The sequence below is a fragment of the Pseudomassariella vexata genome (genome assembly GCF_002105095.1).
Source record: "Pseudomassariella vexata strain CBS 129021 chromosome Unknown BCR38scaffold_3, whole genome shotgun sequence".
In the NCBI taxonomy this organism is placed as follows: Eukaryota; Fungi; Ascomycota; class Sordariomycetes; order Amphisphaeriales; family Pseudomassariaceae; genus Pseudomassariella; species Pseudomassariella vexata.
The window spans coordinates 384,452-405,385 of NW_024467958.1; the positions used below are offsets into that span (position 1 = coordinate 384,452).

The window sequence follows — 20,934 nt, forward strand, 5'->3', positions numbered from 1 at the left end:
GAATGTTCCTCAATCCGTCGAGCACGTAATACACACACTGAATGAGCTAATAGGTGGGCAGCATGAGCTATTATCTATCTGATTCTCAATATTTGCATAAAATGAAAGCCACAATTACTCGGGTCTTGCTGCATGGTCTTCATTCTAATCATGCCTTATAAAATAAACGTATATCCTCAAGTATCTATACGAGTGAAGTCTTCTTTTGTAAGTTCTGCTTGACTGCGGGCCTCATTTCAGACGCAGTACCACGCACCACTTTTAGCATGGCAGCTGTACGGTCAACACCCACACCATCGGGTTGTACCAAACAAGTAGCAGTCATCGGCGCAGGAATCAGCGGTATCACATCAGCTGGCCATCTTCTCCGTCATGGCTTGAAAGTGGTGCTTTTTGAACGCTCCAGCATCGCCGGCGGAGTATGGCATTACGATCCCAGGAGCGCTCTCGAGCCTCCCTATCCGAACGAGAAACCGCCAACACCGGATGGGTATGGCAGTGGCGTTAATGGAACAAAGTACCAATCTCTCGAAGCAAACGACAATTTCGAGACCACATCACTGGCCCACGCCCCTCCGTCCCCTTGCTACAAAGGTCTGCGCAACAACGTTCCCACTTCCCTCATGCGAAGCACCCTCATGTCCTGGTCACCGGGAACAGAGGAATTCGTCAGTCAAGATCTCATCGAGAAGTACATCCAGGACCTAGCCCTCCATACCGGCGTCCAGGAGCACATCCTCTACGACATGAGCGTTGAGTCCGTGGCCAAGTCCACCAATTCGAGCGCGCCCAAATGGACCATCCGTACCCGCACACTGCGCAAAACGGGCTCTGCTCCAGAATTCTTGGCAAGGCAATGGGACGACTTCGACGCCGTGGTCGTAGCAAGCGGACATTACCACGAGCCTCGCATCCCAGACCTCCCTGGCTTGAGCGCCTGGAAACAAAAGTTTCCGGACAATGTGATGCACTCCAAACAGTACCGCAAACCCGATGTTTTCAAAGACAAAACAGTCCTCATCATCGGGGCCGGTGTTTCTTCGCTAGACATTGCTAGGGAGCTCGGTTCCGTCGCGAAAAAGACGTACCAAAGCGTCCGAGGTGGTAGTTTCGACCTTCCCGCAACCCTACTGCCTGAGAATGCGGAGCGGGTCGGGAAGATTGAGAAATTCGTTCTGAACGAGTCCGCCGACACCACTTCTTCTCCTCGCCCAGGCGAGGTAGTGTTGAAAGACGGGAGGGTGCTCACCGATATCGACGTCATCATCCTAGGAACGGGATACTTAACCTCGTACCCCTTCCTCGGACCCACCCTCCAATCCCCCTACACAGAAGCCGAGTCCGCAGACGACAAAGTCATCATCACAAGCGACGGCTGCGTAACGCACAACCTACACCACGACATATTCTACATCCCGGACCCTTCACTCCTCTTCGTCGGGGTTCCCTACCACGTATCAACATTCTCGTTCTTCGATTTCCAGGCCGAGGTCGTCGCGCGGGTTCTGTCGGGAAAAGCCCGTTTACCTAGTCAGGAAGTCATGAGGAGCACGTACGAAAAGAGGAAGATGGACGTTGTGGGCGGGAGCAAGAATTTCCATAGTTTATTGTTGAGGGAGACAGAGTATATCGACGAAATTCTGGCGTGGGTCAACGGGGAGGCGAGAAAGTTGGGGGTTGAGGAGATGGAGGGGGTGGACGGGGACTGGAGGGCGAGGTATGCAGTGTTTGTGGATGATTTTAGGACTAAGGGGAGGGGATATAGGGTATTGGATCCGGTAGGGAAGGAGGGGGTGCCGGGGGTTGTTGATAGGGTTCAGGGGGCTGTTGGGCTTACTACTGCTTGATGTTCCAATGGAATACAAATTTTCATGTGCCTTACTCTTATTGAGGTGTGATTCTAGGCATCGGCAAATCGGTATTCGTCTAATTCTCATGGAGTTGGTGGTTAGTTGCTGCGGACGACTGCCGGTGCGACCATACAATGCCAAAGTTTGAACTCCTGCACTATACCTCATCTTCATGATCTAGTAAAATCGTAATGGGATGCGGGGGGCCCACGAGGATGAAAACCCAGTGAAGATTTCTGCTAAAACTGTAACAACCACATGCTTGGATTAATGAAAAATACTGAGTTTAGCCGAGCTAAGATCAAGACCTAAACTAGTTCACGCAGAATTGCCAACGACCTTTCCGCAATGTACCGATCGATTAAACTTTCCGCCTATTCAGTGTTCAAATGCGGAACCCACAAGCTAACTAACATAAGAGAGCATGCAGTGGTGTGTTGAATGTATGAAGTGCTCAAGCCTGAGAGTCGCGCTATATATATATACAGTCAAGGAAGTCCACGTAGGAACTCAGAATTACGTGAATCCCGACTTGAATTTTGATTATCCAGAACATTATGCTTCGTATGAATGACTACTTGGGCCGAACCCGGTTTGAGAAGCTTTGAAGCTGGTGTGAAGGTATCAGCTTGTCGCGATCTTGATGCTTCACCCAAGAGTTGATGTCTTCTTCCCTTTTTGCAGCCATGGAAGATACAGTTGGAGATGTACAGTGCGTGCAAATGGTCCGGGTTGTTGAGATAGAAAATGGCAGCCAATCGCAAGCTGCAGCAAGAGTGGGTCGTAGTTGCTGTGGCTCAAAGTTTACACGTGCTCGGACCACAAGGACCACAATTACGTTGACCCCGCTGCTGGGTAGTGTCACCAAGCTTCACAACTTGCCCATTTGAAATTTTCGCAGTTTCGTGTCAAGCTACCCGCGACCCCGAACTGCAACATCCCTTTTTTTCTTGACGACGCGAGTACACGACGCGTGCCGGAATCGAACTCGCACGACGAAGCATTCATCCAGGTTGCTGCTACGAGCACAGCATTGTGCCAATTTCGTTCTCGATTGCCTCGAGGCTCAGATGCTCTTCCGACTGCTAAGTAATGTGCGGTGATGGGAGCTCAAAGTAGCCAGCTAGTAAAGCCCGACACTGGAACCGATGACCATCTAAGCGGTCAATCGCAAGATCCAGCGACAGCGTATTCCGACTACGACGAAAATCCGTCTCCATTCAAAGATTCCCCTTCTTCCTCACCCGCTGCAGATCCTGCATCTTCCCTTTTTCGCCGAGATCCCTATTCACTCCAAACAGCTCAACAAGCCCACCCGGACGCTCCGCCGGACTTTTCATCATTCTTCTCGAGCCAAGGTCCGACATTGGCCGGCCGCGACCAAGTAGCTGAACAGCTACCTGGGAGCCCATCACTTGTCACCGAGTTTGACGTATCCAGCTCATCACCCCACCGTGCTGGCGATTTGCCTGCCTATAGCACCTCGATCACAAAACCAGATATATCGACGCTGCTTTTCTCTTCCGCCAAGCAAGACCGCGAACCCATTTCCCAAGAAATTGTCAGCGGAAGTGCCCTTCTCCCAAGATTTGAGGTAAGTAGTTCACGATCCGCCCACTGTCCATTCACACCGTAGTCCCGATCGACTGGGTTGGACGACACATCCCCTTCTCACATCGTCTTCACGTCGCTTCAAACTGGTGCTTATCACCCCAACTTCACCAGCCCTAGTTTGCAGCGTAGCCCTTCCTCACCCGTCTCGCACAAGGCTTTTATAAGCTACATCTTTCCCAAAAACATGTCATTTTTTTAGTCGCATTGTCAAGAATTACATTGTCAAGAGCCTGCAGTCGCAATACCTTTACAGCTCCAGTATCAAATAACTCTTTCACTAACCCTCACAACGCAGGCTAATCCCAGCGGCGACCAAGTAGCTTGTAGCCTACCTGGCGACGGGTCTCCAGCCAACAGCTTTCGCAGCTCCTCATCGGCTGTGCCCATCAAGTTTGAGCCTCTGAGCTCATATAGTCGACCCTCGACTTCACACTCACAATCGCCAACGACCAGGGCGGCGATCGTCGAGATATCTCCCGCCTCATTTTCGGCGACTGCCTACTCTGACACACATCCTACATTGCAGCTCGCGCCTCACATAACAGGTCCATCATCACAAAGGGCGACCACCAAAACGAACACCACAAATATTCAAGGAATCCCCATTTCCAGCAACATGTCGGCGCTTACTGGCCACCGTCCATTCGTACCACAGTCATCCATTGACCTTGATGAGCCTTCTGCATTTGTTGACAGCAGCATGATGGAAGGGGGTCCTGTTGGTGGAGATGACGTCGATGGACAGGGAGGAGATGAGGGCGCGGATGCGAAGGCTGCTCGAAAGCAGGCAAGGAGGGAGCGCAAGGCAGCAAAGAAGGCAGCCAAGCTTCAGTTGGAGCTGCTTGCACGCAACTCCAACTTTGGCGTCAGCCATCCCGAATCCGATGCTGCTGAGGGTGTTGAGGCTACTCCCAATCCTGGTGAAACCTCCAAGAAGCGCAAGCGCAAGTCAAAGGCCGGTGCCGAGGATACACCTGCCGGTGATAATCAGAGTCGACTTGCCGAGAATGCAATCCTTGCCAACAACCTCGCTCACTTGGAAAATGAAATTGCCGATGACAGCTACTCGGTACCCGCTGCTACTCAGGCATCTCCATTGAAGCGCAAAGCCAACGAGTCAGCGAAAAGACAACGCAAGAAGCACAAGCATAGGGCTGCGCAGGAGGAGCCTACTGAGGTTTCTATTGCCGAGACTGAAGACCAGGCACAAGACCAAGAGCCTAATGAGTTTGGCAACCTTGCACAGAACCTGTATGCTGCACATTACAACACCGGTTCACCTAACGACAGTACCATTCTTCAACGTGCTCTCGATTACCATGCAAGGGAAGAGTCACCTAGCGCGGCTCGCGAACGCCGCAGATCACTGGATCATTCCGCCGATGGTATCAGCGCGCTCATCAAGGGAAACTCTGCAGAGGATGACATGGATGTAGACGCCGAGCTTGATGACTTGTCTATGATTGACCCCAGCTTGGTCAATCCTGCTCCCCAAGCACCAATGGAGGTGGATGATGATGATGATGATGATGAAGCTGGTGAAGAAGATGTGATTCCGTCCAGTGTGCCAAAGTCAAAGTCGAAACTTCGACAATACGGGCTCAAGTCAGCTTCAGGACGCAAGCGCATAGCCAAACCTTCATTCTTCGACCGTGATGAAGACGATACCATTGCGTCTCTGGACCAGTCGCCCTCTGCCACCGCATCCCGCAAGCTACAGAACCAAGACGATGATGTCATTGAGGAAGATGGCGTGGCTGGATCATCCACAACCACCGGCACAGGGAAGAGGCGAACGGCTGCGGTCGAGGATGACACCGTTGCTGGACCTTCCAAAGCAAGGGGCAAAGGCAAGGGCAAGGGCAAGGGCAAGGGCAAAGAGCTCACGATCAACTACAAAATCAACCCGTTGGACGGCACGAATGGGAGTCCCTCGCCTTTGTCCCCCGGGGTCAAGATCCCGAGAAGGCACAAGGATCCCGCGCCAGAGGAAGAGATAACTGGCCACTTCAGCGAATTCGAGCTTCGCAACATCACCACTGCCATGGAACGCTGGGCTTCTGATCACGACCTCACCCAATACCAGGTCAATGAGCTGGTTCACTTGAACCCTCAGAGACACAATACGGCCGAATTCTGGGATCACATCCATGGAACCTGCCCTCGACGCAAGCGCCAGAAGCTCATCAACGTCTGCAGACGCAAGTTCCACAACTTCGTCGCTCGAGGCACTTGGACGCCAGAGCAGCATGAAGAACTCAGGAATTACTACGAGATGCATGGCCCCAAGTATCGGGTCATTGCGGAAAAGATCAACCGCCACCCCGAGGATGTCCGAGACCGGATTCGCAACTACGTCGTCTGCGGAGACAACCTCAAGAAGGATGCGTGGAGCAAGGAAGAAGAGAAAAGACTCAACGATATTATCGACCAGTCAATCAAGGAGATTCGACGAATGAAGGCCCAGGAAGGCGTGCGAAGCGACGTCAAGGAAAAGCCCGAGGAGGAACTGATTGACTGGCAAGTTGTCAGTGAGAACATGGACCACACTCGAAGTCGTCTGCAGTGCTTGATGAAGTGGAAAAAGATCAAGGCCGCCAAGGAAGGTGGTAGCATCGACGGGGTGTCCGGTCTCTCGCTTGACATGAGAATCCAGAACGCGCGAAATGATTTTGCAGAGTTGACGCACCGCGACATGTACGAGATTGCCAAGGCCATCCAGAAGAGCGGCGCTCAGGCCGACAGTCGCATCCCTTGGGCCAAGCTGCGCGGGTACAGAAGCAACGAGAAGTGGCACCGCCACACAGAGAAGTACTCCCGCGCGACCCTGATCCTCACCTGGTACCGTCTGCGAAACTCGATCCCCGACTGGAAGCAGATGTCCGTCCCAGACATTACCGCACAGCTCTGCTCGACATTTAAAGACCATAACGAATTCAACCTGCCAGCCGAGGTGGACTTGAACGCGGAATACCAAGAGATGGCGCACAAGCTCAAAAGAATCCTCAAGGAGACCAACCGCAGCCGTACCAAGACGTCCAAGTTTGTCACCAGCGACGGCGAGGAGGCGGAAGAGAAGATCGACATGGGCTCCCCTCTGTCCGAGTCTGCTGGGTACAAAGATGAGGCCCCGGGGAGTTCGGCACCGCATGAGCGTGGCAGTGTCGATCTTGGCATCGATGAGCCGAGCATGTCTAAAGAACGCGAGATTGCCGAGTCGGCAGCGGGCTCGCCAACCGCTGGCAAGGATAAAGCGATGCACCCTGGGGGCTACAGCAACTGGAAGCTCGAGTCTAAGGCTAAGCGGGCCCAACGCAAGAGTCAAGGGTCGGCTCACCAGACACGCTCATCGCAACTCGTGGACACTTCGGAACCTTCACAATCTGACGAGTCTGTGTCGGAGAGCGTCAAGAAGTCGAGTACGAGATCCAAAGGTAAATCAAAGGATGCGGTCTCGTCGTCAGCCACGAAGACCAATGGTAAAGCCAAGGTTAAGACTTCGCTGAAGAAGGGTGCGAAGCAGCCTGCACCCTTAGACACCGATCAGAGCGAGTTCCCAGAGAGCCAGAGCAGCAATACGGACGCCGAAGATTTGCAGGACATTCCCGCTCGAGTCGAGTAAACGACAGTTGATCAGTCTCAACAACTTGGATCAACTCCTGCTTTTTCTTTTTTTTTCTTTTTTTCGGACAACGAATCCTGGAGAAAACGCATTCACGTCGCACAGATTTATATATGCCAACACATTGGCATGGGTTCATCGCAGCGAACTACACTGTTCACTATGTATCTTGGCCTGGCATTCTCGGAGTCAAGGGTTGCTTTTGCTTGCCTGCTTGGCGTCTTCCATTTGGCCGCCACTTCACCGCCAGATTTTGTTTCCGCCAGGGAAACTGCGACGAAAAGGAGGCAAGGTCTGTGATTGGACCGCTTGATGGCAAGAGTTTATATGAAGAGAAGGGCTTTCCATTTCGTTGATGGCATAGCAGATGCCACTATGCCCAGAGAAGATAGATGTGCAGATTCGGAGTCGGCAAGCAGGGCCGTCAGACGCCCTGAAGTCGTATTTAAGGCGCCGGGTCGTTGACACGGCTTGCTGCAGGTAGCCTCCCGCCGTTGGGAAGCTTACTGCTCGCCGACGCCAGGATTCTTAGCCGACTCTTTAGCTAATAAACCATGTTGCTTATATTCTCCTTGCTGCAGATTGCTTGTGTTGCCCTCAGTGTGGATGTTGTGGCCCTAACAACATGTACATATCCACGAACGGGGCGGTGAAATGACTCCGGAGAGACTTGGCTATAGTCCTCTTGGGACATATTTTTAGACGTAAAGAGAAGTACTATAAATGAGACAGAACCAGCACAGGGGTGTCGGGGCCTATAAAATGCAATGCGCAGCTTATTTCCACGTGCCGACTCGGATTATGCACCAGTACGAATGCATAGCCGCCAACCTACATATATAGATTAGGTAGTTGCGTAATTCTTCGCTCGCAGAATGCAAGTCCTTCGAGGTCGCCATCAAGTAAGTCACTCCATCATTTTGCGAAGTACCATTACTTCGCACATGTACTACTGCCTGCCGCCCAGCCAGCCCCACGTTCGTCGGTCGGTCGGCACGGAACAAAACATGCCCACCCTAAATCAGCTGACAGCCTCGGCACGGAGCAAAAAGTGACGACATGAAACGGACAACAAAAAATGAAGACTGGAACGCTCCGAGGCTAAGCTCTTAGCTCCCGATGCACCACTTCATCTTCGCGGGCTCCGCTTGCCTCCTTTGCTATGCTCGACCGACGCGACCGAGGGCGTTGGCCAATTGGAGCGGTCATTTTGAGTCGTTCGCAATGCCAGTGCTTTTTTTTCCCATTCTCTCGGCGGCTTCTGCTGCCTTCCACGGGTGAAACTATCGGAGGGCGGAGGGACAACCCTGAAGGGGTGACTGATTCGCGTTCGTCTGGTGTGTTGGGTAGTTGGGTACGAGATTGTGCGGTGTGGCATTGAATGGACGGCAATAGATGGGAATGCTTGACTATCAGTCCTTAAGATGGCTCACATGCCCCGTGCCTCCTCCGTCGGTGGGCAGCACGGAGGGGAAAAGAACTGGAGTTTTTACTTTTGTTGGCATTCGTGACTCGTCAGGTTGATGTTTCATGGTTAGACGAGATAGACGACCGGTACATATAAAGTAGAGGGTTCGACGGTTGACCCAAAGTTCAGGGCTGTCCCATAAGTCAACAAGCAGACATTCAGGCCATCCACCAGACCCTACTCAACCCGAAGCAGCGACCAGCCACTGCCGTCGTGATCAGAGACTCCTACAGACCGCAATCCACATCCACCATGGGCAGAGAAACTGCAACCTTCCACCTGGCCGAGAGGCCGAAGGGCGATATCATCCCCGGCCAGACGTTCAAGCTTGAGAAGACGGCGGCGCCCACCGCGTCGGACCTCAAGGATGGCGAGATCCTCGTCGAGGCGCTGTACCTTTCGCTGGACCCGGCCATGCGAGGGTGGTTGAATGGTGCGTCTGCCTCTCTCTCTTCTCTTACCTTTCCCTTCGCCGTCTGTTCGCTCTCGGTTTCCCCCTCCTCCATCCGAGTGGAGAACAACGCCAAGTTCCGATATGATGATGATGATAGTGTTCCAACATGACGCTAATGCCATTCTACGATATACAGACACGCGCTCCTACGTTCCGCCCGTGGCCATCGGCGAGAAGATGCGCGGCGCCGCCATCAGCCGCGTGTTGGCGAGCAAGAGCGCCAAAGTTAAGGAGGGCGATATTGTCAACGCGAGCGTCGGCTGGACCGAGGTCGGCATCGTCAATGAGAAGCAGTTCGAGATCATCGACTTGCCCGAAGGAAGCAAGATCACTGATGGGCTGGGTGTTCTGGGTATGCCGCCTTGCACGCTAGAATCCGTCCCACTTCCGTGACCGACCCCACGATGGAGTCAAGCTAACGTTCTTTTGTGCACGCACAGGCCTCACCGGCCTAACAGCCTACTTCGGTCTCTCTAAAATCGGCGTCCCCAAAGCTGGCGAGACCGTAGTCGTCTCCGGCGCCGCGGGCGCCACCGGCAGCGTAGTCGGACAGATCTGCAAACTCAAGGGTTGCACCGTGGTCGGCATCGCAGGTTCAGACGACAAGTGCGCCTGGCTCAAGAACGAACTCGGCTTCGACGCCGCCATCAACTACAAATCCGCCACTTTCAAAGAAGACCTCGTGAAGGCAACCCCCAAATTCATCGACATTTACTGGGACAACGTGGGCGGGGAGATCCTCGAACTGTGCCTCAACCGCGCCGCTTTCAGGTCTCGCTTCATCATGTGCGGCAGCATCAGCGGGTACAACAACCCCAACCGGGCGGCAGAAAAGGGGATCCGGAACTTGTTCCAGGTTACGGTGCAGCGGATCCGGATGGAGGGGTTTATTGTGTTTGACCATCATGAAGAGTATGCGGCGGCTAGGAAGGAGATCGGGGGGTGGATGCGGGAGGGGAAATTGAAGAGGAAAGAGACGGTGGTGAAGGGCGGGATTGAGGTTGCGGATAAGGCGATTCGGGATTTGTTTGAGGGGAAGAATACGGGGAAGTTGCTTGTGGAGGTCAAGGCGTATGAGGAGAGGGTAGAAGGTTCCAAGCTGTGATTTTCCTTCATTCGTTGGGATGATGATGAAGTGAGCGGGAGGTACGACGAAGGGGCGGAGACGTCGGCATATGTCACACCGAGATAGCCTGGAATTTATGTACAAGATCAGGGAAACGAAACAAACTTGATATCGTTTATTTATCTGGTCTTCCGAGTAAAATGCCAACTATCATGCATAGCCCGTCGGTAGGGTCGAATAGCCTGCCCACATTGCATGCGGGAGATGCATACTATGGTAGGGTGCCCAAAGCCGGGGCCACGGAGAATCCACTGATTGTATATAGATAGATACTCAACCGATGCAAAAGGAAGTAAAGAAAGACAAACACCACAGTGTGAGGTAAATCACCCCGTTAAAACAAAAATCAAATCAGCCGTGCCCGGTGCAATGAATAGCTTTGACTCCAACCACCCGCCAGCCCGCCGTCCCCAGGCCCGCACCCCGCCTTACGGCTTACTCCCCGCTTGCCTGACCGCGTACACTATCATGATGAACCAGACCGAGTCCCCAAACAGAAAACAAGAACAAGGCATGAACAAGAAACGCCGTACCGAAGACAAGATCACAAAGACCAATTGATAACACCTTCCCACCTTCCAACCTTTCCCCCCCTCATTCATTCGTTCGCGCAAGCGTCGCCATACTCCCCCCGTGTAATAATGCAAGTAATGGTATGTAACGACCAGAGCGAAAATATATATATATATATATATAGAAAAAGGACGGGGTATAGAAAAACTAGGATCGGGGGACGAAAAGGGTGGCGAAGTCCCTACCCTGGTTGATGGGTGGAAAGATGTGCGAAGAACGCGAAGCCTCGTGTGTAGGGTAAGAGGTAAGGTCAGAGGTAAGAGTGAGAGTGGGAGTGAGAGAGCATCACATGTACAACGAGGAGGGAGAGCGAAGTACCAGTATGGTGAAGAGCATAAAAGGCGATGGTCATGCTTCGTACGCAATGGCGAGATGGCACCTCTCGTATCCGCCGGACGGCGTACCCGAGCATGCCACCAGGCAAAGCAGCACCCCCGCCTAGGTACAAGAAAAGTCCAACCCTAACCCCTTAGCCACACCCTGCCAATCCCACACCCGCGCCCACTCCCCGCGCTCCATCAACCTCCACACCTCCTCCAGAACCTGCAACGCGCGATCGCAATTCCTCAGGCCCGTGTACCCGTGGACAGCTCTGACGGCGCCGCGTATCCTGTTCTGCTGCGACGGCGCAAAGCAGGCACACCCGATGACGAGGCACGGGATAAGCAGGAGCGTCTGCACGGGGTCGCTGGGCTTGAAGGAGTCTAGTATGGCGAGCGATTCGTCTACAGCGACGGTGATGCGGGTGTCGTGGTGTGGAGGGTATCGGATGGGCGGGGGCGAGGAGTCGCGGCAGGGTGAGCAGGAGTAAGAGCTGTTGGAGCCGTGGCCGTGGCCGTGGCCGTGGCTGTGACCATAACCGTGACCGTGACCGTGACCGTGGCTTGTTACCGGGTGGTCGGGACATTGCGGGTCGTGGCCCGAATGAGCGGGGGAAGTCGGGGAGAGAGGCGGTGAGCAGCCGGCCCCGAGGGTCAGGTTACTGGTCAGGAGGGAAGATGTGGGCGATGAAGGCGGATAGATGGTTCGGAAGAGGTACACCCACATCATCTGCTTATAGAGAAGGGCGGCACGTTCGCGGCTGTCGCCTGGGGGCCAGTGGGGAGTCCATTCCCGTATCGCGGCGTCGATCTCGGCGGCGCGATACAGGGATGCATAATCTACCACGGGATCGATTTCGTTCATCATGTTTGTCCGGATTGTGTTTCGGATCGATGTGATCTGGGTGAGGTATTTGAAGAGGCCGTCGGCGACGCCTATAAGTCGTGCTGGTTGGATAGCTAGCCACGGCTCCCACTCCTCCGTCGCCAGGCGCGCGGTCAAACTGTCGGGGTGCCGTATTAATTCGTCGGCGAAGATGTGGAATTGAAAGAACTCGGTGATGAAGACGAGGAAGGCAGAGTCCTCCGGCGGTGAGTGCTGGATGAGCCTCTTGTAGGCCTGTAAGTGCACACGGTGCTCGCCGTTGTGACTGCCCTCGGCAAGGGACTGGATTAGGAGACAGAGCATCTGTCCGTAGCGAACGGACAAGTTGACTCTGTTCTCCGACTCCTCTTTTATACCCTCCCGGCGGATATCCTCGTACAGCTTGTCCATGGCTGCCGTATAATGATACTCGGACCGCGCCAGCAGTGTTGCCGGTGTTATTTTGGGATTGGAGCTGAGGATCTTGGCTCCATACGGAGTATCGTAGTCGATGTGTTTGCTGGCCAGAGACAAAATGGAATGCATTAGTCCCCGGTGTTCCACCGCCATTTGCAGCAACATGTCCTTGAAAGCATTCTTGTGTTGGCTCTCGACCGTCAGTACCCCGCTTAGGTGGTTGATGTAGTGGTTGAGGAACACCATGTCCTCAGGTCCATCCACCCCTTGAAAGATGGGTTGTAACGTGATGACCGGCAAGCTCTGCCACTTTTGCCGTTCTGCAACCCCTCGTGAGAAACAACGTTGTGAGTTGAGTAAATCAGCCATACCTTCTTCGGCCCTCTCTCGTCCACTCTTCCAAAGCGTCTTCTCATGGTACCCTTCGCAGACAACAGCGTTCTTCTCACAGTTCATGCCTACACACTTGTCAGTGACCTATACCAGTTACCGCGTTCTCGATGAAGACTCACATCGTGGTTTCGCTTCGTCACACTTCTTCTTTCTCTTTCTACAGGTAATGCAGCCCGTTTTGGACCGCCCCTTGGCTACCTTGTTCGTCGAGACTTGCGGCGTAAGCGGGTGTTTCCTCGGCCGGCCTCTGGGTCTCTTGGTCTTGGTAGCACTCGACACAAGACTCGATGCGGGTCTTGGAGTTCGTGGGGCTTCCTTCACATCATTCATGTGAAAATCCTCCTCGTCCAGTGGTTCAAGTTTCGGAACCGTCAACACGTCGTCGGAGCCTTGTTCCCAATGCGTGTCGTGTTCAGCGTCGTCCCCGTCCGCCTCCTCACCGTAGCTCGTACTCCACGAGTCGTTAGACGATGTTGCTGAATGTATCATGGTGGGGATGTTAGATGACGCCTCTATCAGAGTCATGTCCAGTTCTGTGCTGATGGGGGACAGTTGCCCCGTATCCATGCGTATGGTCGAGGTCGGATTCGTCCAGAGCGGCGAAGGGGGCATCAGGATAGAAGATGTATCGTCAGAAGCCGAGCTGTGGCTGTCTGACCAGGGCATGTCCCCATCGTCTGCCACCATGGGCATTGTGCAATCCATAGCTGTAGCGAAACGATACCAAACCCTTCGCCCAGAGCTGAAACAGTGTATGTGAGGGTTCCTTCGTATGAACCGAAGGGAGGATGAAATAACGAGGTCAAAGAGGAGTCGTAACGTTTTAACTAAAGGTCATACATGCCCGAACAAGATCATAGGTCCAGTCTTCGGCTTGGTTATGCAGGGAAAGGCGGAGAAGGACTGGAGCTGATCGAATACGGGGGCCGATGATCAGAGTCCAACACGAGCCAAGCAGACTCGAAGAGGGGGGGAGGGGGGGAAGAGGACGAGGGGAGAAGAGGCCAATGGAGGGTGATCAAGACAACTTGAACTCCAGAACACGGACAAAAAACTCGATTGGCAAGGTGAAAGAAAAGACGGGTGGAGTGGTCAATATTCACGGTAGCAGTGACGGTGATGAAAAGCAGTCTTATTTAGACTGTGGATGTGATGTGATGCCGTGGGGCCGCTAGCGGAGACACGAAAGATTTGGACGGGAGATGCACATTACTGTATGTACGAGTAGGGGTCGGGGTATGGGCAGGGTAGGAGGAGAACCATCAGTAATAAGAGATGCAGGTCGGAGATGCTCGCTGGGCAGTACGACTAACGAGTATGTATCGCACTACGATATAATGGCTACAAAACGTACGCCGAGCAGCAGCCGCGAAAGCGTCTTACCGCAAAGGACGATGAGACTAACTAGGACCATGCTGCCACTGCGGCATGGAGTGAGCCTACTGAGTTGTAGAGTAACAACTTCGGTGTCGAGCATGGCTGGATAGCGAGTAGCGCAGCGTCGAAAAGAGAGACACAGGAATGCGTCTGGTAGAGAGGCCCGAGAGAAACGCAGACTGGCTGGTGATGGACTGACGATGGTGGATGCTGGTGGAGGGGTTGTAGTCTTGGCACCTCTCAACCCCCCCAGTCGTCACTTGCAAGCCCGCATGACACCTCCACCACTCTGTGGTCTGAGCGGGATCCCTTGCAAGAGACCACGGAGTACTTGGCGGTACTTGTGTACGAGTGGTACGGGAGATTCGAGGCTAGCGGTCGAGGTCGCAAGGGTCCAGTCTAGGCTGTTTTTCTCCAACATGGCAAGTGTATCCGTACTACGTAACTTTTGATAGGACTACCTTTGTGGCAGAGGCAGAGAGGAGGCAGGGGGGAGGGGGGAATGCCTGTGAGTAACCTCACCTCTTGCCTGTCAGTGCCAATTGACCGTGTTCATGTTCAAACCAGAGATCGGGGCTAACGACGGAGACGGACCGGATTCAGCTTCGATGCCGTTGGCCCTGCCTTTGGCAAAGCGTGAAAATGTCACGATCATTGACGACACCCTACTACGGGCATTGCTAGCTTAGGCGGCGGGTGTTGATGGGAAATTGGCCGTGACAGGATGTGTAAGGGCGTCCAAGTCGCGGCGACAGCTTGGGCTGCGAACATGTGCAGGCAGGTCCAATAATGGACCAAGTTGGCTTAGGTTGGGCTGGAGCACATCCTTCGCGGCATCGCGATCGACGAGGCAGAACGGTCGCGTGGCTGGCTTGCGCGGATCTTTGGACTGGCGTGCTTCTCGTAGGCGTGTGTTACAGCGTGCCACAATACGACGGTCAATTGAATCTTGGGAAAGCAAGCGTGCGCATTTTCCAGGTTAGCAGCATTGGATTTAAAGAGATGGAATTCGTCAGCGAACGAGGGGCGGTAGGGGCCGGTCTTTGGTCATTGGAGAAAAAGCACCTCCGAGTAAATGGTATCAGCGAAAGGCTGTCCGGTCCGGGTCCGGGTACCGGTACGAGCAAGGCTGAATCTTGTTGTGGTAACCTACAAGTGCGGTCTTGAGTGTGGTGACACCAGGCTGGTGGGCAGGGAATTCGGAAGAATGTGGTTTTGGTCGGACGCAATGTTTGCTCGCCGCGACCCCAGCCAGGTGGCAGGCAGCAGGGCAGCCTCATCAATAAGCCTGCCTCGATGGACCATGGCTTCCTGCATTTTTTATTTGACGGATAGATGAAAGGCGAGCTCGGCAAGGGGGGTGCATGTTGGTGCATTTCCAGGTCTAGTTCCGTATGGTGGACTTGGAGTGCGCAAGCTTGGCCGGTGTTATGATTATGGTGCTCTAGCTGCCCTCACCTCCGCGGTCTGGCTCTGGCCTGGAGGGTGCAGCATCCTATCAGTCGCGAGAGCTGCTGTGTGACCGCACCCCTTTGGACACTATGTCTCGGGAATGGGCACGCACCTTCTGAAATAGACATGTTGCATGACTGGTCTTCGCAAATCGGTCTAGCAATCCGCCGCGGTTTTTTGCTCCGATTCCTGCCCTCTTGCACTCGGCCCGAGCTGACATTTTCCACACGGCTGGGACCTGCGCGATGAGTCGACTTGAATTGCTGACGGGCACTTCCACGGTTGGATAGAACCACTTCACCAATCAGATATGCTACACATCGTTGCCGATGTTCTCTACTTTTTCGCTCTCACTTGACACGTAACTGACATGGAATTGTGAGCAGTTACATTGAGAGAATTATTAGGAACAGGGGGCGGCATGAGCCGCGATGGACAAGCAAGGACAGCGACACCCATGCTAGGTTTGGGGCAGTTGGTTAGGTAGCGGACAGAGGTTGGCGTAGAAAGTCGCGACGCAATATTACCTGACGACTTCAAATGAAGAGGAGGGGCACCAAGACAGATAGATAGGCGGCGGTTGTATCTGAAGGGTGAACGTCGCCATGATCTAGCATACCAACCACGGCGATGAAAAGTTTTCTACCATTCAGAGGCAGGAACGTGACACACTAGGAAATCCAGTCTGTCGAGTACGTACTGGACGAAGCATCCAAAGTTCCTCAGTGCATTGTCATTGTTCTTCTAGGTGATAGATCAAAGACGCACGAACCACATTCAACGGTTTTTTTCCCCGCCTCCCCACCGCTGCAGTTTGCCAGTGCTCACCTGGCAAGTGGCTTGAGACAATATGTGGTCAGTGCTCGACACTCCTGTTTTTCAGCTGCTCAACTGTCGCTCTGGACGGTTTCAAAATGGGTGTGATCGTCGTTTTCATGGCCGACGCCTTCTGACTAATTCAACTTTCTTCATCTTCAATGTTTTAAGTGTCATGCAATGTCACTATCATCGATGGGGCTCCATTCTCGGCACAGCCTATTACAAAGAAACAGAGGGATTATGACTCGAGCCATCCTCACTACCAAATCCAAACTGGGCGACTCGCGTCTTCACCACGCTACTCCACGCGACCTGTTAAGATTTTGCAAGCGTGATGTCTACGACCCAACCAAAAACCTCGCTATGGCGACATGCGATTTCGCACATCGTGGCATCCTTACTATGATATGTGGTACTTCGAAATGCCGAGTCATCATATCATCGACAGTTAATCAAATAACCCTGGGGACCCGACTGCATACCCCAGCAGCTCGGAGGTTAAAACATGTATCTACGAGTTGGGGATGCTGACAGCACACGCACCTGCGTCGCAACAGCCCATGTACAATTCCCAACGTCTTTTACGATATGTATACTTGTGCCGCCAGCCTGCATCATGGTCGTGTGCATCTCCACAAGATCGACCCTCTGTCGCTTCATTGGGCATGAAACTTCGGCAGACGTCCAGCAAAGTCGGAGTTGCATCACAGCTCTGCATCGGAATCTGCCCGCCCATAATTCATGGACGGCGCTGGAATGCACAATATGCAACCAGGCCCCCACGAGTTCCAGCTAGTCTACCAGACTGGCCATGATTCCGTCCATGAAAATCCAGGTTGTGTTGACTCGTCGCTTCATAGCTGGCAACTGTCGTCACTATCGTTCGACATGCGCTGATGCCTGCCTACCAACACCTTCACCCCACGTTCATGGCACATCTATGCACGGTATAACTATGCAACATCATCGGTTGCCATCGCCGAGGCCATCAACTCTCTCTCTCTCCCGGCCACTGTAAACCTGCTTGTTGAGATGGCCATGCGGCACAGCAGCCGCAATTATCCTAACGAATGAACCTAACCACCACAATGTTGATATCGTCAGTGTACGGGTGTGCTATGTAAGCTATCCACCCCACCGCGCTCGCTGTAAGCCGGAGACAGTCTAGTCCAGGTTGATATTCTCCTCTACCCGAGGCGCACCTATGGCATCACGGGCGCGGCAGGGATAGCAACTCGACCAATTGCTTCGCCCTAGCTGCGTCTTCTCCAACAGCAACTCCCAGTGGCAACAACCATGCCTATCGGCGGGCGGCTTTGCACTTTGCAAAACCGTTTGTCTTAGACATAGTGTCGCATGTGGGTGTTCAATCACGCTTCGAGGGCGACACTGACATCCCCAGACTAGACTTGCCCAAGGGGAAGCCCGTTTGGGGTAAGCCGACAGCGGGCATGTAATTCGTATCTAATTGACCACCTACACGCGTATCCAGCATAGCGGCTTGTTTGCGGCATCTCGACCCAGATTGGTCATACTGTCTTCTTGACTGTCGACTCATTAAGCTGGATATGGCTGGTGACACCGAAGAAAATGAAGGTGAGCGAAACAAGGCCGCCTGCGTGTGAGCCGCAGGTCAATATGTCACAGTGTGGCCTTTCCAAACCCTTCACTCACCTGAGCGTTTCTCCGTTCTGTATTATTACTTAATGCATCCCTACATCCACTTGCGATGCAAGATGTCAAGACCCACTTCATCACATGGGTGGCTTAGCTCAACGCAGATCTCCCTTGTCTTTCAACCCTCGCAACCTCGCTTCTCGGAGCCGTCAACCGTCAGCTATCTAGGCTGCGCTGCGCTTTACCCAAGCGCGTCGTGACCACCACCCTGACAATCAATCAGTACGGTGCGTGCCTTTATCCCCATCCGCTGTCCGTTGCCCCCACCTCACCTCAACTGTTGCAGCCACCCCCATGCCATGCGCGTGGTTTTTACCAACTGCTTGAGAAAGAACCCGCTCGCTCACGGGCCCAACGGCTGATCCTTGTCGTTCATATAACGCAATCGTGGGGCGCGGACAAAATGGGTTTCTGCAACGATCCATGAGGCTAGCTAAAAAAATGTCTTGTAGTGGGGTGGGCGGTACATGGTGGTACAATGTGCTTGACAGCTGGGCACGTTTCCGAGGTTAGGGCGGGCTCGTCCTTTTTCCACACCGTTGGACATGTCACGATGGCCTCAAACTTACTCCAACGCAAGCGCGACATTTTGAAACTTTCGAAACGACCCTCCGGTTTTTCGGGTGTATTTCTTCCCGGCCACCGTGGATCGGCCATTTCTGCATGTTGGGACATGTCTCTGTATCAAAACAGGCGAGGCAAAGAGCCAGTGGCCAACACTTGCGCTGATGCTGCAGTTAGGATCCACTACATATCGATCTTTAGCTTCGATCTAATCAATCTCTTAACAATTGATTCGGCTTTCTGCCCGATAATGCGTCCGAACGTCCATCCCACCCCCCTCAACTGAAATCTGGTTCAGACTCTTCCTCCTCCTGCACAAGCCGACAGCACGTCTGCGGCATCTATCGTCGTAACCAGTCGGTCTCACCGCAAGAATTAGGTTGCAATTACCGTCTGGCATGCGAGGACGATAACGACTCGCACGCGACGTGAACGGCCGCATCCGGCTTCTCCCTAGCCTGCCTCCATCTGTTCTTTGGAAGGCGCGACCCAAGACCACGGGCATGGCAAAGTCAACGTGAGGTGCGCCTTTCCAAGTTCTCGGACACGCTAGCCAGCCGTGTGGTCTAGAGAAAGTCTGAATTGTAGGCGGTGGCAGAGGCAAGGGATGCCCGCCTCAAGAAAACCACAACCGAGCTCGTTCGAAGGCAGGGAAGCCTTTGGGTAACTCAATCTAACCTGCTATAATTATGCACGTCATCTTTACTAGATCCTTGGTCTCGTCAGGATGATGCGCTGCTCGAATTTACAGATTGGGACGTTCCCGACACAAAAGCGGCCTCTGTAATAATAAGCTCGTCAGTTGCTTAGAGTTCCCGCTGTGGATTTAGACGGGCTCTTTCCCAACGACGTTGAACGGCTGCCAGCCTCTTCGTTTTTGACAGCTCCCTTCAGCCGGCTACCGCTATCCGCTATGCCAAGACCGTCGAATCCAAAAGAATTCTAGCCTCGTTCGCCGGCGTTGCTGAAGCAGAGTTATCTGGATTATCATTGGGTCGAGAGTTCCATCGTGACCGGTCCCAAAGTTATTTGCATAACTCAAACCGTCTGCCGGATCTCATCTTCATGTGAATGAGGAAATATAGTCTGGCGGCAGGACGCAAGTTTCGTCGGCCGAAAATGAAGAGGCGTGGAATGAATGCCTGGTGATGCTGGCCGAACTTATCGAGGCCAACAGCTCACCGAGTTTCAAAAGCGTCATGTCATCCTGACGCCCGACCTCACTAACGACTATCTTGGTGCCGGGATAAGCAACCACCACCACGCATTACCCATGTTGGAGATGAGGCCGAGATAAGGCTCTCCAGCAAGGTGTTGCCGGCCGGCAAAGGACATGACTCGCGTTGCACTGCCGTAGATCTCCCGTGAAGGGTGGCATCCCCTTGCTTATTGAACTAGGTAACACCCGGCAGCGCTTCGTAAGTCGTCAAGATCGCAACACATGTCAGAGCTCGGTTGTCCGCTGGGCAGCAGCTTGGTCTGGTCGGATCGGTCTCGCAATCTGGCGAATTCGCAACTCCTGGCGACTGTTGAATTCCCCGAAGTGGCACCTCGCAAGTGATACTCTACGCGTGCTTCCGCAGTCTGAGCATCACGGCCACTGGCTTAACTGTAGTTTCACCTGGAGATGGGATGACCGTCCGTCACCGGGTGGTCCGTTGATGTTGGTTGAGCAAGAGTGCCGCTAGATACGATCATCTAGTACAAGGTTGTTCCTTTGAGTCCACCTCACCGCTTCGGGAAACGTCTCGGATGCTTCGGCCTGGACGCCCTCTTACACTACTCCAACTGAATATACAGTCTGTCAGTGTGCCGAAAGAGGGTCCCGAGAGCCCTTTTCCGAAAACGGCGGCTTTGACCGTGCGCGTCGTTGGGTGCAGTGGCAGGCAGGCATTTCCCTGTTTTCTTGGTGCGACTATCAGAATTCAATCTTGAGATTCTGACAAACTCAATCTCCGAACACCACTTCCACCACAAGCCCGTCACGGACTCGAACACGTCCGAGTCCACTGTCAAAAGCTGGGCAAAGTTTCCCTGTAGTCTGCTGAGTCTCCCAGCTGCACTTCCAGCCTCTTGCATAAGGTTTGCGTTGGTGAACCAGACGCGTCGACTCATCTCATCCTGCCTCGGGGCGAATCCCAAGGACTTGGCTCGGGGTTATCAGACTTCTGATAACGAGACATCGGCGGCATAGCCTGAACTTACTGTCAGTTAGTGCACATGTTATCCGCACCTCATACGTAAGATCTTGGGTTCTTCTTTCAGCGACTTCGAGAGACCATAAGGTACATGGGAAAAGAGACAGCAGAGTCCTAGGGGTACCTACACCTCGGCTTTGTTGTT

General features: G+C 53.4%; 5 protein-coding genes across 5 annotated transcripts; 3 read left to right on the forward strand and 2 right to left on the reverse strand.

Annotated features, from left to right (window-relative positions):
- Window positions 1-108: 108 nt before the first annotated feature.
- On the forward strand, window positions 109-1,847 carry BCR38DRAFT_463832 (uncharacterized protein; the record flags this gene model as incomplete). The annotated part of the gene is made up of 2 exons (XM_040862649.1): window positions 109-1,717; window positions 1,766-1,847. The coding sequence occupies exons 1-2, from the start codon at window positions 267-269 to the stop codon at window positions 1,845-1,847; spliced, it is 1,533 nt and encodes a 510-aa protein (XP_040718567.1). The 5' UTR covers window positions 109-266.
- An 899-nt stretch (window positions 1,848-2,746) lies between these two features.
- BCR38DRAFT_422642 (uncharacterized protein) lies at window positions 2,747-3,518 on the forward strand. Its single transcript, XM_040859545.1, has one exon. It carries the CDS (start codon window positions 2,953-2,955, stop codon window positions 3,484-3,486), a length of 534 nt encoding a protein of 177 aa, XP_040718568.1. The 5' UTR covers window positions 2,747-2,952; the 3' UTR covers window positions 3,487-3,518.
- A 4,653-nt stretch (window positions 3,519-8,171) lies between these two features.
- BCR38DRAFT_129536 (uncharacterized protein) lies at window positions 8,172-8,635 on the reverse strand. The gene has a single exon (XM_040853547.1). The coding sequence runs from the start codon at window positions 8,462-8,464 to the stop codon at window positions 8,216-8,218; it is 249 nt and encodes an 82-aa protein (XP_040718569.1). The 5' UTR covers window positions 8,465-8,635; the 3' UTR covers window positions 8,172-8,215.
- A 171-nt stretch (window positions 8,636-8,806) lies between these two features.
- Window positions 8,807-10,113, forward strand: BCR38DRAFT_335663 (uncharacterized protein; the record flags this gene model as incomplete). Its single annotated transcript, XM_040855399.1, has 3 exons — window positions 8,807-8,987; window positions 9,145-9,360; window positions 9,449-10,113. 3 exons carry the CDS (start codon window positions 8,807-8,809, stop codon window positions 10,111-10,113), a joined length of 1,062 nt encoding a protein of 353 aa, XP_040718570.1.
- Window positions 10,114-11,145: 1,032 nt separating this feature from the next.
- BCR38DRAFT_335055 (fungal-specific transcription factor domain-containing protein) lies at window positions 11,146-13,191 on the reverse strand (the record flags this gene model as incomplete). Its single annotated transcript, XM_040855365.1, has 3 exons — window positions 11,146-12,629; window positions 12,681-12,767; window positions 12,822-13,191. 3 exons carry the CDS (start codon window positions 13,189-13,191, stop codon window positions 11,146-11,148), a joined length of 1,941 nt encoding a protein of 646 aa, XP_040718571.1.
- Window positions 13,192-20,934: the final 7,743 nt, after the last annotated feature.